General features: G+C 37.1%; 1 protein-coding gene across 1 annotated transcript in view; it reads left to right on the top strand.

Moving 5' to 3' along the window:
- The window catches only part of Spag16 (sperm associated antigen 16), a 1,217,230-nt gene that overhangs the window by 629,554 nt on the left and 571,057 nt on the right, over positions 1-16,619 (top strand). The window contains exon 11 of the mRNA XM_004626710.2: positions 708-851. Within this exon, the coding sequence (XP_004626767.1) occupies positions 708-851 (144 nt within the window). The remainder of the gene's footprint in view (positions 1-707; positions 852-16,619) is intronic.

Raw genomic sequence — 16,619 nt, 5'->3', positions numbered from 1 at the left:
AATACCATTAGAACAAATCATTCTATTCATTAAGAGAATGTAACTATATATCTATCCCAACCACTTTGAATACACAGATACAAAACAGACATTCATCTGTATACCCTTTTTATGTTAAGTTCCATTATTTGAATATTATAGGTATGTAAACTCAGCAAAATATTCTAAAAGAGTCCAGTAGCCCATAATAGTATTGGGTCTTCCGCTTGACTGGCGAGTCAGAAGTTGTTGACCTGAGTCCCCTACAGCTCAACATAACAGCATGGCTTAGCTCAGTTCTTTAAGTGGCTGCTTCAACAAAGCAGTCAGGCTCACGTTGCTGTGGTTCAATCCCCACAACTCAAGCCAGCCAAACCTGCCCTGAATGCATTCAGCACAAAAAAATAAAAAAATAAAAATCCTTCCACATAAATAAACTCAAAGATGTTAAATAATATCTATTCTGATGGGATAGAGAATTTTGAAGTCTACTTTCCCCAAGTAGAAGAATCTAGAAATAGTTTTCTCCTGATGATGGGAAGGTCTCTCCCAAAGGTTGGAAGTTCAGAGCACTTCTGCTACTGTTAAAGTTAGAGCAGGAGTGCAGAACCTGCTTCCTGTGACTTCCGGGCTAGCGTTCTGTGGGGTAATCAGTGTCGCTGCGTTTTCTCATGCTGAAGTCACTTACTCTTTCACCCTTCTAACTCCCCGTCTCTGTCCTTGTGCAGCATCGTGATGCACCCCTGCAGAAACACCCTGATCTCCTGTGGGGAGGATCGCGTCTGGAAAGCAGTGAGCCTCCCAAAGGGCAACGTGCTGCTCACGGGGCGCGGCCACACCGATTGGCTTTCCGACTGCTGCTTCCACCCCAGGTCAGTGCACAGAATCCCCAGAAAGAGGCCTTCAGGGCGCGCACTTGTTTATTCTTTCCTCTGGTGTCTTCCATGACTGCTCCTCTCTTAGCCGCAGCGCACCCTCACTGAATTTAGAAACGTGTAGATAAATGTGCCTTTGAGTTTCATTATATTGACTTTAGATTGATTGCTTTCAATGTTTGGTCTATGTAAAACTTAGTCCACATGCTGGCACATTTAACAAGAGTAATAAGCTTCTCAGGACAAGCGTTATTAATGCTGCTTACTCTCACACGCCCTGAGAAGGCACATGAATTTCTAGGCAACAATGCATGCCAGTGTTTACTTTGCTGCTGCTAATGTTGCAGGTTTTCCTTCCAGAATTAAGTCATACACTGAAAGGATCACAAGGCAGTGATTGATTTCTTTAAAAATTCAATGACACTCAAGATATTAAAAAAAAATAAAAAGAATCAGTTCTGGAAACATTGAAGTTTGTGATTTTTGAAGTTGACTGAGATTTTACACCTCAAAGACTAAAGGCAGAGAAGAAATACACTGTTAAGCACACTGCATCTGTGGACACAAAGTGCTGACAGCTGCTTGTGGTCGAGTCCAGCCACCAGTCCTGACCATGGTCCGCTGTTCTCTTTCTGCTGTTACCATTCTCAGATCTGTCTTTTCCTAACACTGCTCAGCAAGGTCACTTTTGGAGACCTTGGTGCAATTTCTGAATTTTTCATTCCATTTGGGAATTTTGTTTTTAGGAAGCCTTCCTACTGAATCGTTTTTGTGTTCACATTAAATTCCTTTTGCTTTACCTAGCTTTCTCCTTGGTATGAATAGCAGTGAAAGTAGATTTTAAAAAGGAAACTTCTCTAGAAATGTGTAGGTTAATGACAAAACTGAACTAAGTCTGTTAATTGCAATTTTTGAAAATCCTCCCAAAGTTTAATTCAGCCTTAATACTAGACATTTGAACTCAATTGATGAACAGATAGTACTCAGAGCCAGGGCACCTGCTCACTTCTGAGAAACACGAGGCTCATCCTGCAGACAGCAACAACACAATTAGAAGGGCAGCCCGTCTCTTATGTAGCTACTGGGCATGGCAATCAGATTTTGATAATGCTTTGTTACCATGACAGCAAGTGACTCAGAGATTTTCTCATTAGTGCTTGACCGGCAGTGTTCCTTCTAATAGATCTTCCTGTTTCCCCACTCAATTACTGAAATTAGAGTGAGGTGAGATATGCCATGATTCACTCATCATATGAGTTTACATTCAGTGTTTGCTTATAGCAGAATCACAGTAGAGTGCTTCTGTACTGTTGAGGTGTTTTCAATACCTAAGAGAAATACAGTGGGGAAACATAAACATAAGCAAATTTCAGTGAAAAATGTCAAATAACATATGCCCCTTTTTGGGGACCTAATGAATACATGAGGTTATTAGCAACACAGAGGTTCTTTTTTCTTGTTAGAGATAAATTTTGAGTTTATATCTCAGACCTGAGTATTGTATGAAGATTAATGTATGTAAATCAGTAATGAAGAATATTAAGTATATAAAAAAGGAAGAGGTTATAGATGGGTGGAGGGGGAGGGAGAGAAGGGAAAGAAAACAAAAAGGGGAATTAATATGGGTTATGTACACATAAAACTATGCTAGGAATGTAAATCATATGTACTAATAAGTGAAAATAAATGAAATATGTGTACATATTCTTATATAAAGTGGAAGTCTAAAAGTTGTTGAAATTTGTGTTTTCTGAAATTTAAATTTGGGATATTTGATTTTTACTGTGGAGTATATAACATAATCAGCAAATAATAATTCATTCTCAAAAATAATATATTTATTTTCATCTATAATTTAAAAATCAAACAAAATTAATTTAAATATGATACTCCAATCAGGATTGAATAAGTATTGGTCAAAGAGGAACTACGAATGCTTAGTACCTATTTAGTAAATAACCACAACCACAATTCTTATACAAAAGTTTCCAGAGACAGGAAAAGAAATGTTGCGTAACTGTCCTGCTTCAAGGTTGTATATGTTAGATTTCTGGACTTATGTGTAAACATAAGAATTATTTAATTCTTTATGCCTATTTTAAAAATATATTCTAATTTTTAAATGTTTTTTCATCATATTCTGTAGGGATTTAAAATTTAACATACCAATACTTGATGAAAAATACCTTTTCCATGTTGTGCCTAACATGTTTGATATTCAGACAGATAGTGAGTTTAAGCTTAATAGCCTAGGTTGTATAGTAATAATGATAAGCTTCTCTTCTGGAGGGTTAACAACCTAAATTTGCAGACCAAAATTAGAGAAAAAGGAGGGTCGCAAGGAAAGCCCACATTATGGCCCTAGCCTTCCAAGGTCAATTAAGACTCAGGACATATGAGAACTTGTACTGTAACGTCATATAACTCAGTAGTGTCCCAAATTTTCTGATCAAGGAGATTATGGGGCCAAAGAGGAAAGTGATCGATGATGTAGAGTGTGCCTAAGGAGAGTCAAATAGAGAGAAAACATTCTCTCAGGCTTTCACAGAGAGCACATTGGCCAAGCATTGGCCGTGACTCATCCACATGGCGGACACTAACAAAGGATCTACAATCTGAGGTACAGGATCTGAGGATAAATCCCTGAGGGGATTTCACTGACCTTATCAGACCCAAAAGCTACAACTCTTGTTGCATAGGTCCTGCTTTACCTTGGTCTTAACCATCCAGCAGAAAAGTATAAAAACGAAATATAAGAAGTAAAGCCATGGTGTTATGTTGAGCTGTAGGGGACTCAGGTCAACAATTTCTGACATTGCCAGTGGAGCGGAAGACCCAATACTATTATGGATTACTGGACTCTTTTAGAATATTTTGCTGAGGTAGCACACCTATAATATTCAAATAACGAAACTAAACAAAAAAAGGGGATACAGATGAATGTCCATTTTGTATCTGTGTATTCAAAATGGTTAGGATAGATATATAGTTACATTCTCTTAATGAATAGAGGGATTTGTTGTAATAGTGTTTCTAAATAGGATATCATGTCTGCATCTTGTACAGCAAATGACCACTGGGAAGAGAGTATGCAATGCGTTAATTATTGAAACTGTCCTATGAATGTGATTTGAAACCATCTCATTGCTCTTTGTTTCTCAATAAGATTATGGAAAAAGTATCCAGAGCTTTATTCATAATAAAATTCATATGTAGGCACTGAAATTTATAAAATATATAAAAATGTTTTATATATGAAATATTTATTGAAATTAAATAACCTTGGCTATCAGCTCTGGTCAAAATGGGAAATAAGGCTAGATTAAAAACAGTGAAAGAAAATGAGTTTTAAAATTTTTATCTTACATTTCTATCTTTAGAAGTTTTAGTGCATTATTGAAAATTAAAACAAAGAAGGAGAAAGAAGTAAGAGAGACCAAAGTTAATTTTTAGACTCATTAAAATTTTTACCCACATGCTGCACAGACCCTGCCCCTGGGGGTGCTGAGTCAGCCACTGAGTCTGGGCATGGTGGTGCATGCTTGTAATCCCAGTACTGGGGAGGCTGAAAACAGGAGAATCACTCACTATGAGTCTGAGCTGCGCAGTGAGACCCCGCACCAAATACATATAAAAAGAAAATATTCAAAGATTGTGGAATAAATAGGAAAAATTTTTATTGGTTTATGCATAATGCAGAAACAGCACACTGGGCATGGTGCATCCCTGTAATCCCTGAACTCAGAAGACTGAAGTAGTAGGATTGCTGCAAGTTCGAGACCAGCCTGGACTACATAGCGAGCTCAAGGTCAGCCTGAACTACATAGTGAGACCCTGTTTCAAAAAAATAGAAAAAAAGAAAGAGCACCACAAATTTAACAAATACAGTACAAATATGTCAACTAGCAACCTATTTCACAAATATGAACACAAAATTTTAAAGATTATGTGGAGAATGGAATTCAGTTGTTTCCAAAAAAGCAGTATATAAAGACAAGATTTGAACTTGGAAAGCATGGAATTTATAAGTACTACAAATACAAGAACATCTTTTAATAGGTGTTGAGAGTTACTTTACAATGGCTGTATAAAATCTAGCATTTCTGTCTCATCACCTATATAGTTGTATATGGTTTTAGCTTCCTGTGTTGAAATTGACAAGAGAAATGGGTTTTGGAAAAGTTGGTAACAAATATCTACCAGTTGAATTTAAGAACTGGATGCCATAGAGTTAAGGTCACCAGACAAATGAGTGCTTACGGGAAACAGACCAAAATGGGGAGCATACAACAGAACAGGGAAAGCAGATAACAGACACAATGCTAAAAGAGCAAGCGTCTATCTACAGAAGCCTAGGGCTTCTCAGGTTGGTGCTTATTCTCAGGAAGTGTCAGCCACATTTGTTGGCATTAGGAATACTAATTGTTTTTGCGAAATTATTTTAACATCAACATGTTCTAATATATGTACAACTTGAATAAACAAAATCAATGGAAAACTTTTAATTATAGATCCTATGCAAATGTCATGGACATTTTATCCAGCTTAGGGAATATCAGATCTTTTGTGACAAAATAGTCTCCAGAAGGGTTTATTGATTCAAATAATACACACACAACTGACTGTCGTCCTGCTTTGTGGATCATGGGGATTGAACTCAGACCCTTGAGCTTGCCAGGGAAGCGTTTATTCCACCGATCTATCTCCCTGGCCCCATGCCCACTGTTTCTTACAGGAGACTTAATTCTGTTTCTGTCTAAGATTTTAAGTTCCTCAGTAGGACTTGTAGCTTACAGTGTCCTTCAGCAACAACGTGGGTTACTTTCATCGCTGCACAACCTGCTGCTACCATACGTTTACCACTAGATGGCGATCAGACATTGGTAAGGTAAAGCACCCTTTGTATTTACTCGGAAGACATGAATTACTGTACTTGTTGAAAGAAATTCCCTGAAAATGATTAAGGAGGGCAGGGAATGGGCATTGGTGCTCTCTTTGCACTATTAAAAGAGGGATACAAATGATGTTTAAAGGTAGGGATATAACTTTAAAAGCAGTACACCTGAGTATCAGGTAGAGCATGTGGAAATCCTAGCTTCACTTTTTTTCATCTTGTCTGTTTTCTGATCTGTAAAATGGAGATAAAAAGAATTCAGACTTTTTTGGCTAACTATGAAGGCTAAACGCAGTATCTGAAAAATGCAATTGCATTAAATAAATGTTAACTCTTAGATCATTTTTCTTAATAAGACTTTGGAAAATTTAAGGAGGTAGCACAGGACGGGAGAAGTGAAGCAGCTCAGTGGTGGAGTGGCGGCCCAGCAGGCCTGAGGCCTTGGCTTGGATCCCTTCGGCCTACTGCCTCCTGCAGAAAGAGCCTCAGGAACTGTCATAAAACTGGTGGACATTAATGCAGTGCACTACAAAGGATGCATTGTTGTATCTGGACTACATCATTCTTCATTAGAAAAATGTCAGAAAGCCACGACATATTAGATGGTAAGATAGTGTCTCAGTTCTTATCAGTCAAATATGAAAGCACTCATAAACTGAGGGACAAATTAACACAAAGTGAAGAAAGTGTGTCATTCATCTATTCTTAGCTCTTAAAAATGCAAATCTCACTTTTAAAAAGATGCCATTCTCATCATATTGTTATTTTTCCTGATGAGGTATTGCTCATATTTTCCTTTTTTTCTGTCTTGTTTATATTTAAGATTATTTCAAAAGGAAAAAAAATATCAAAAACTGCTTTTAAAAATAATCCCCTTGGGGGGGGGGAATGCAAAGCATACAGAATTTGTGCTTCTTTATGCACAGGCATGCTTTATTATTGTTGACCCATTTAGATTAGCTTTGGGCAAGCAAGACAGCATTGCTTATCAATCTCAGGTTACTGTTAATGGATCAATAAAGCTCCCACTCTATTACCTAATTATCTATTTGTTGGCATTTACCTTTAGTAGGGAACTGCTCAATACCAGCCACATGGCTCTGAATGTAAATACAATGTCCAATTGGCCTGAGTTTGAGATTACAGGTTCTTCTCTCTGAACACAGCTTATTATGTGAAGCAGCGTGTATCTCTCCGCATCTCTCTAAATGAAAGAAGAGGGATTAGTGGTTTAAACAATTTCACAGTGCTGCATTTTATACTGAGTTCACTGCCTGAGGCAGAAATAGAGCTGACAGCATCCTGTTAAACATAACTTCCACCCTTATGAACTGATTTATGAATTGTGAATAAATGAACCTCTCCAAATACCTCATATTCTCTCTTCCCTCTACAAGCTGTCTATTCATGTATTTATGTAGTGCCTAAAACCATAGTCTGAAAGCTACTTGACAAGTATATCATTTAGTTATTAAAAAAGAAGTCTGGATAACCTCTTTATTTGGTAGATGTATAAACCTAAGAGTTGAATTTGAAGGGATAATGGGTATACTGATATGTCATGTCCTGAAGACAGTGATGCCCTGCCTCGTGATGTACACGCAGATCCTCCCAAATATAGAAACCTCACTGGACTGTAACAGATGTAACTTTGATATGTAGTTATTAAATAATAATATTCTGCTGTATATTTTTAAAGAGGTGTATGTTACGCTTTTCTTAATATAGTTTGTCATCTTTATGTGAAAGGCATAATCACTGAAAATAGCAGCATACTTATTGAAATACATTTTGAAAAAAATCTGTAATTCTGGCAGTAGTGGATGATCACAAAGTGAAAAGTTTTAGTCTTAAAAGTCCCCTTGCTCATTGAAAAGTACATTTCTTTATGTAAAGCTAGCCCTGTAAGTTTTAATTCTAGCTGCATCTTACTTGAAGAGAGGTTAGCACATTTTGAGTGATCTAAGTATTTCTGTCGGTGTCTTAGTTACTTTTCTCCCTGCTGAGACAAAATACCCAACACCCAGAGCTAAGGGAGGGAAGCTTGATTTGGCTCACGGTGTGCAGAGGTTTCAGTCCACAGTGGGCCGGCTCCGAGGCAGAGAGTGTCACAGCAGAGAAATAGCCACAGCAAGCAGCCCAAAGCGAGCACATCAGCTCTCCGTTTTGGTTTGTGTCTAGATGTCCCTCCCCCCAAAGCCTCATGCAGGTATGAGGTGGGTCTGTAGAGTCTGTAATTAATTCAGGATGCAATGCTGGGATTATGGGTGTGAGTGCTATACCTGCTCTGGGGCAGAGAGCCTGCATGCAACATAAGGAAGGGAGCGAGGCTTGCTCTCTGCCTCTGCTCCCTTTTTGCTCTTGCTGTATTGCTGCTTTCCACCACCATGAACTGCGGCCCTCTGCTTTGTGCCACTCTGCCTGGGAGCCAGCTGGGGATGCACAGAAACCTCCACAAGCTGAGAGCTAAATAAACCTTCCTTACCTTAATTTTGGCTGGCAGGTAGTTTGTCCCAGCCAGGTGAAAAAGTAACCAAGATACTCTCTTTCTATCCCTTATGTGTTTTACATGCTACCCACCCTGGGACTGATGTAGCACACACATTTTCCACGTTAGCAAGAACTATGCCAAACCAGTTAGTGGACTAATTTAGTAATCACACACCCTGGAACTCAGCACCATACATTTTAGGTCCAGCCACCTCTGAAAAGTGTCCTTCATGGCTTCATGAGGCTTTTGGGAGGACTTCTGGACACAAATCATAACAGTCAGACAGCACATTGCTCATCTGTCTATTCTTTACTCTATCATGTGTGTGTGTGTGTGTGTGTGTGTGTGTGTGTGTGTGTAGTAATAGTAGTAGTAGTTGATAGATTAATATTTGATCGCTTAATGGTTAACACTGTGAAAGGTAATTTGGAAGAACCAAACCCTGAGTTCTCTCTGTGTTCTGGAAGAGCTGGACTCAGTGTTGACAGTGGGTACATTTAAAGAGTGTCTGCCATGTGTCACATATGGGCAGTGTACACAACAGTGACACTTTTTTCTCCACACAGAGATTCCTTGTGTCTTCTGTGGTTGTATGGCCTGAATGCTGGTCTAGGCTATGTGAATGAAAGTGACACTGGCTGACGGCTGCAGCACATGGTAGAGCCCAAGCTGCCTCCCCAGGGACATTTCCCCCCACCCCGTGCTTCAGAGCACACAGAGTAGAGGCGTAGCTCTGTGACAGGGTACAGCTCATCCTCCACTGACCTGTGATATGGTCAAGATATGTCAGGCATCTTTGTTGTTCACCTTAAGCCTTTAAGGTCGAATGGCTCATCTATTGTGGCTGTTTGTGTTAATTATGCTCTACAGTAAAACTTTATGTACCATCTTAAAGAAATGAACCTTTGAAAGACTACTCCAAAGTTTCCCTTTAGCAATTGCAGAGATCTGACTGTACATAAAATGTAACTGTTAAAGTCAGACTTGTTCATGAGTACGACAGGGTAGGACTTGCTCTATCATTTGATTTAACATCTGAGAGCCCCAGTTGCTTATTTGAAAATGAAGATCTCCTTCTCCATAAAGTTGTCAAAAAGGCTCCATGAGAGAATTTATGTAGATCATTAGACACAGTCCTGGTGTCCGAGCAAACATTTAGTAAAAGTAGTGTCACTGTTGTTTTTCAGAAGCAAGCTCCAACACACGAAGGGGTTTCTCTGAAAGCCATGCTGATTACAGAAATTGTGGATTTTTTTCCCTTTTTACTTAAAATCTTAGAAACTCTCTTAAGTTCATTAAGGGAAATCTCTGAATCTTACCTATGCCTGTATCTCTGGGACAGAGCAGGCTAATTGAAACATTATCATGAATATATAAATACTTATCCAATTCAAATGAATATAATATAATTTAGTTTGCTACACCAGAAAAGGGGCTGCTTTTTCTGTTTCTTCTAGTAGGCACTATGCAACTTTAGGAACAGGCAGGCATTCATGTGGCGCATGCTGGTACCCGCCTGTGACCCAGTCTTCTGTGAGTGTGAGGCAGGAGGACTGCAAGGCAAGCCCACCCAGGGCAATGCAGCAATTTATCAAGACCTTGTCTCTGAAAAATAAAGAAGGATGGAAGTATAGCTCTATGCAGAGGCTCTGGTTCAATCCTGAGTATGCTAACTATACACACACACACACACACACACACACACACACACACACCCCACATATATTCATGTGTACCACTTGCTATTCTGGAACTCACTCTATCAAAGGAACCCTAAAACTAATGTTACTCTTTTATTTGACATAGAATCATAAAATGCAAAATCTGCTATGAATAAATTTTGGTCAAAACCCAGCAATAGGGACTCAGTAGTAAGCACTCTCAGAATGACAGAATAAAGACTTCAAAATATACTCCTCTATAGAAACAGTGAGCACCACAAAAATATCAAAATCAACGTTCTTTAGAATTCTAGAATTAACCAATTTCAGAAATATTTATTCAAGTAAAACTGCTGAATCTACTTAAGAACAGTATACTTTTTAGGCTTTAACTTTCCTACTAGTTTACAACTGGAAAATCTGGATAATGAACCATTTGTAGGGGATTTGGAAACACAGTGATGTGTTTTTAGGCATGTGTAAGACATTCCCATGAAGGGCTCTGTGCATGCTCAGCAAAGACTTGGGAAGGGTCAAACTGTCACCTCTGTCTCTAACCTTGAGCACTTGTCTATGCAGGAAGCAAAGGCTAGAGCTGAATGAGAAGTGTCTAGAGTGTTGAAGTTGTGTCCTAACTTTTACCACACGTTACACACCAAAGACTGACTGACTCTATTGGGTCTGAGCACATAAATCACTTGCTTCCCAATTATTAGCTGGACATTAAGATAACCTAGAATAATTTATGTTGAGGTTTAATTCTCTAACATAACTATTGAAATGTTTTAGGGTACTTGGGTGGCAGAGCTTTGTGGGAGGTGATAATATATTACCTTGCCCAGGGAAGGGTTAACGCTGGTATCAGGATATGGTCTGGGTCTCACTGCATGGACTGGGTTGGGAGCACTTTGGTATGTGGCGCTGGCCCCTTGCTGGTCTCCTGTTTCTTTCTTACCAGGTGAGCTCTCCTGCTTTTGTTCTGCTCACATGATCTCTGGCCATGTGACAATGTCTGCCATGAGGTCCTTAGCAGAAACTGCTCCCGGCGCCATGCTTTCAGACCTCCAGAACAGTACATCATATAAACCTATTTTTAAAATATTTAACCTCGGGTACTTTGCTGTAGCACTGTATAATGGGCTAAGATAAACAGCAAAAGCTGGAGACAAAGATATCTGATCTCAATTTGTCCACATTGTATCATTTTAAATTTCAGATTTTCAGCAATGGCAAAAGCAGGAAGCATGAAACAGAAATACAGAACTTGTTAATATATTAGGATGTGTTACAAGGTGGCATTAAATTTGCAGATGGAATAAGACTTTTAATGAGATAACTTTAAGATACAAAAGGCATCCTAGGCAGGCCAAGTGAGGCTACTGTAATCACAAATCTCTTTCAGGTGTGGGAGATGAAGGCTGAATGTGAGAAAGGAATTCTTCCCTGCTCCTCTAATAGCACAAGTTCAGCCCAGTGAAATTTATTTTAGCTTTAGGACCTTCCAAGCTGCAATATAATACCTGTAATATAATAATACCTAATATTATTACATTTGCCACTAAGTTTGTGTTAACTTGCAGTAGTAAATAAAATCTAAAATACTGACCTGATAAAGATATTATTAAACTTATCCCCAAGTATTTTATTTTTCTGATACTATTGAAAATGAAATTGTTTTCTTAAAATTTCATCTTCAGACTATATGCTAGTGCACACAGCTGATTGTTGCCTACTGATATAATATTTAACCTTAATGAGCTCATTTATTTTAATATTTGGTAGATTTCTGTATATAAGATAATGTCACTCCCAAAGTAAGATAATTTTGCTTTTTTCTTTCAAATATGAAAGAAATTCTTTCAAAATTTCTTATTTTTCTTATTAATTGCCCTGGAAATTCTGATATAATTTTGAATACAGGTGGCAAGACCCGACATCCTTGACTGACTTCTGATCTTAGGGACAGTCGTTAGGCTTTCATCATTAAGTAGATTCTTAGCTGCAGGTTTTTTGGTAGATGTCTACATTAAATTGAGAAAATTAACTTCAGGTATTTTGTTGAATGTATTGATTATATGAGATTTGGTTAAATATTTTTTCTAAATTTAGTTGCACAATCCTAAGAAAGAAGTGTCTATTTTTTCCTTGTCATAATATTTCTGGTTTGGTTATCAAGGCAATGTTGGTCTGACAGGGTGAACTTGGAAATATACCTTCTCATATTTTTGGAAGAGTTTGTGAAGAGTTAATGTGAATTCTCCTTTAGTTCTTGGCAGAATTCACCAGGGAAATCATCTGATTCTGAGTTTTTGCTTGTGGAAAGCTTTTGGTTGTTAATTCAGTTGTAGGCTGTTGTCCATTTTACCGTTTTGTATTTGTTGGTAAGTTGTTGTACTGTTGTTCATAATTTTCCTTTCCAGTTATTTTATTTTACAATTCCCCTTGTAATCTTTTATAATTCTTTAAATTTGGTATTAATATTAATCGCTTCATTTTGATAATTTTATATTTATCTCTTTATTGAACAACATGTTTGTTGGCAATATTACATATTTTAATTTTCTATTGCATGTATTCATACTTTAGTATTTATTCTTTCCTTTCATCCTGCTTGATTTGGATTCACCTTCTTTTTCTTCTCCCTTAAGATGGAAGTCTAGGTGATCATTTGAGATCTTTATCCTTTTCTATTATATTTATAGTACATAGTTTATAGCTATCAATTTTCCCCAACCAGTGCTGCAGTTCTCCTTTAAGTTTTGTATGTGCATTTTTGTTTCTGTTCTTATTAAAAGGAATTTTAATTTTTCTTATAAGTTTCATTTGTCCCATTGGCTATTTAGAGGTATGCTATTCAATTTCCATATATGGATTTTTTCAAATTTTTGTCAGTTGAGTTCCATTTTAATTCCTTCATATTCATAGTTGAAAAATACTTGATCTCACTTAACACTATTAAATTCATTAGGTCCTGTTTTATTCATTAACATGAAATCCTGAAGGATGTTCAGTGTTCATATGAAAAGGACACACTTGTATTTTTGGGTGTTGTATACATATTTGAGAGGTCTATTAAGTTTCATATTTTATTATTCTGCCTAGTTATTCTACTATTAAGAATGGGTTATTGAAATCCTGAAGTATTATTACTTCTTCCATTAATTATTTCACATTGACTTAATGCATTTTAAAATTTATATTACCTAATTTTTATTGCTCCTGCAACAAATATAACAGTTTAAAACAGCACATATTTATTATCTTACTATTCCAAAGGTAAGAAGTCAGAAATTAATCTTGCTGAGTTTAAAACAGGTATGCCAGGGAGTGTTCCCATATGGTACCCTACTTTTAGGACCCGTTCTTTGTCATTTCCAGATTCTGGACCTCTTCTGAAGTCCTTGGCTCTTCCTGCCCCACGGACTTGAATGACCAGTATAACACCTTCTAGATTTTCTTTCTCTCCCTCTGCGTCTCCTGCTGCTCTGTGACCACATCCCTTGTCTGTTTGAGTTCCTGTTTCATTTTAATTGTATTGTGTTGGACCCACCTGGTTACCCCGGATGCTCTCTACATTTCAAGAGCTTTATTTTCTCTAGGAAGATCTAAGTTATTTTCATTGTGCTGGGTGACTTGACAATGATATTGTCAAACTGACCTTGAGGCTCTGGGTGCCTCTGAGTACACTTCGTTTCAGCCATGTGTTATTCATCTGTAAGGTTTAATGCCATTCTAAGCCAAGGACTTTATTCTAATCCCAACCATAAGGCCATTTTTTTTCCAACATAAGGTGACATTTGCAGGTTCTGAGAATTAGGATTAGGGTTAGTTCTCTTCCTGCAAAGGGGAGTACATTATTCAGCTTATCATATTTTATACAGTGAAAACACATCTAACATCATTGTATAAAATCAAAGAGAACCTCAGGAAATCAAAGCTATCTCATGTTCATGATACATAAGACCATAATGTAAAGATGGAAATACTTTTCAAACCACTTGATAGATGCAGCACGCTCCCTACAAAAACAGCAGTAGCTGTAAGCTGGTTCTAAAATTCACATAAAATATAATACCCTTAATCTAGTTAAAAAACTTATGGTGAAGAAGAAAGTGGACCCATCACTCCCAAGATAATATTTATTCAAAGCTACAGTAATTAGGACAATAGAGGTTTGGTCTGGGGACAGACACAGATATCAACAACATGGGATTGAACGTGAAGAAATAAATTCTTATTTTGAAGGTCAGTAGATTTTTAACAGAAGTGCCAGGGAATTTAAGGGGAAAGAATGGTTTTCAACAAATAACATGGGATAGGAATATGCAAAAGAATAAAGCTAAATCCGTGCCTCACACCATCCCTAAAAATTAGCTCAAAATATATCATTGACATAATAATAACAATAAAATCTCTAAAACTCTTAAAAACATTATGAAACAAATTTTTATCACCTTGGATGGTTTCTAAGGTGTGACTTCAAAATCCAAGTAACAAAAGAATAATTTGATGCAAATGAACATTTTGTGCTTCAGAAGACACCATTGAGAGAGCTACAGATAAGCCGTATAGTAGACGAAGCTGTGTACTTACCCTATATCTGTGAACAACTTACATGCGGGCTATAAAAATAATCATTTACCTTAAAAGTAAAAGCTAATACTAAAATGAGTAGAAGATTTGAATAGACATCTCTGTGTAAGGCTAAGAATCCCAGGAAAGATGGTAAAGGTCATTATATATTAGAGAGATACAAATAGAAAGCACAGTGAGACACCACTTTACGGCCATGCCTATAGCTATCAATAGAGTAAGTGTAGGAGAGGGTGTGTGTGGCAATTGAGATGCTCATAAACTGTTGAAATCATGGTAAAATGCCACAGCTGTTTGAAAGTACTTGATACTTTCTTAAAATGTTAAATGGAATGCAATATGAACTATAGATTTTAAACAAATTTATTACTGTTCATCTTTACTTCCCAGATTTATTTTGATACCAGGTGTATAACTTTATAGTTAGTAGGTGCTATTTCTTTCACCCAATACTTTCATGACAAAATTTTCCTATTTTGAATACTTTTTATTTAGCCCCTACTCATTATTGAATGTCTTCAAGTACAGAGAATTGTTTAATTCAATAACTGTAATTAAGCACACATTTTCTCATTTTGAATAAAAACATGTCTCTAATTTTCACTTATTTAATTTAAGGTAATTTTAATCATATTTTGTTTACAATTAATTTTCCTGATTTTCTTTTTGTTTCTCTCTGTGCTTTTTCTCCTAAACATGTATTTGATGCTCCTAATTTGTCATGTATTTTTAGTTTTAACCAACTCATCTCTGTCATTCACACTTAGGCATGCCATTTATATATATTTTTACTTTATTAATTAACATTATAAAGTAACCTACTTGTTTTATGAAAGTTATTTCATGCCACCTAACTTACTTACACTTACTGCTTCCTTTAAGATTTTACGTTGATAATTGGTTTCCATTGCAACATGGAATACAATCATAACTATGGTTCTGTTAACTCTCTATGAGCAATTAAACATCATGCATGACACTCAGCAATTAAATATCACGTGTGACACTCAGCAAAAAGTTGCACATCAGTTTCTCCTGGAAGGTCTGGGAGTGGCCACAGCCATCACCCTCTTTCTTCAGGTCCCTATGTGATACCTGTGTCTACTATTTGCAACTACATGATGGGGGACCTTTCCAAAGAGCACTAACTAGGCCTATCTGCATGTATTTCACTTCCACAATGACTTCGTTGAATATAGGCTTGGAATGTCTTTCTTTCTTTCTCTTTCTTTCTTTCTTTCTTTCTTTCTTTCTTTCTTTCTTTCTTTCTTTTTTAATGTATTTTAGTACAGGGACTACAGGGTCTCACTACACAGATTGGACTTGTAGTAATCCTCCTGTTTTCAGTCTCCCAAGCACTGGGATTACAGGGATGCTCCACTACACCCAGTTTCAATAACCATCTCAGCATGCCCTGGGGATAGGGCCGGCATGGCAGTCCGGGGATCAAACCCCGGTCTGCTGAGCTCTCTGGCCAGCCCTAAACTTGCCATTTCTATCACACATCAAGATCTGTTTCCAGTCTGACATTGTATAATAGGCAGGTATTCAGTTTCTGCACGTGCGCGTGTACACACACACACACACACACACACACACACAAGATGCAGAATGACATCTATCTACATATACGCCATAGCTATATAGATACATAGACAGGTAATAGATTCATACCCAACAGACATGACAAAAGAATATTTACTTCCTGATCCATTTTTCAAGTTGGAATACAAGAATAAAGGAGAGATCTTTGTGTAACCACCCTGAACTAGCTGTTGCTGTTGCTGCTAATATTACTAATACACAGTTCTTATTGCATCACCCTGAGGAGCTACCCATGGCCTTATTTGGGAAATGCTTCTGGAAAGGTAAACCACAAGTGTTATTTATCAAATTGGCACAAAACAAAACATAAAAACAACAGCAACAGCAACAATAAAGACCCAGTTAATGAAACAGTTTCAAACAAGGATAGTAGGGAAGTTACAATAATTAATACATTGTATATTGTTATCTTCATAGTAGTTATTCAGAGGACAAGATGGAGACATGATATCTTTTCTAAACAATGTTAGTACAAATATTTCTTCTCATTAAACTAAGAGAAAGTAGCTGTATATCTATCC

Source organism: Octodon degus, unplaced genomic scaffold, assembly GCF_000260255.1.
Source record: "Octodon degus isolate 3935 unplaced genomic scaffold, OctDeg1.0 scaffold00016, whole genome shotgun sequence".
Taxonomy (NCBI): Eukaryota; Metazoa; Chordata; class Mammalia; order Rodentia; family Octodontidae; genus Octodon; species Octodon degus.
Note: the sequence above shows the minus strand (reverse complement) of the source record. Positions and strands in the feature narration are given on the sequence as shown.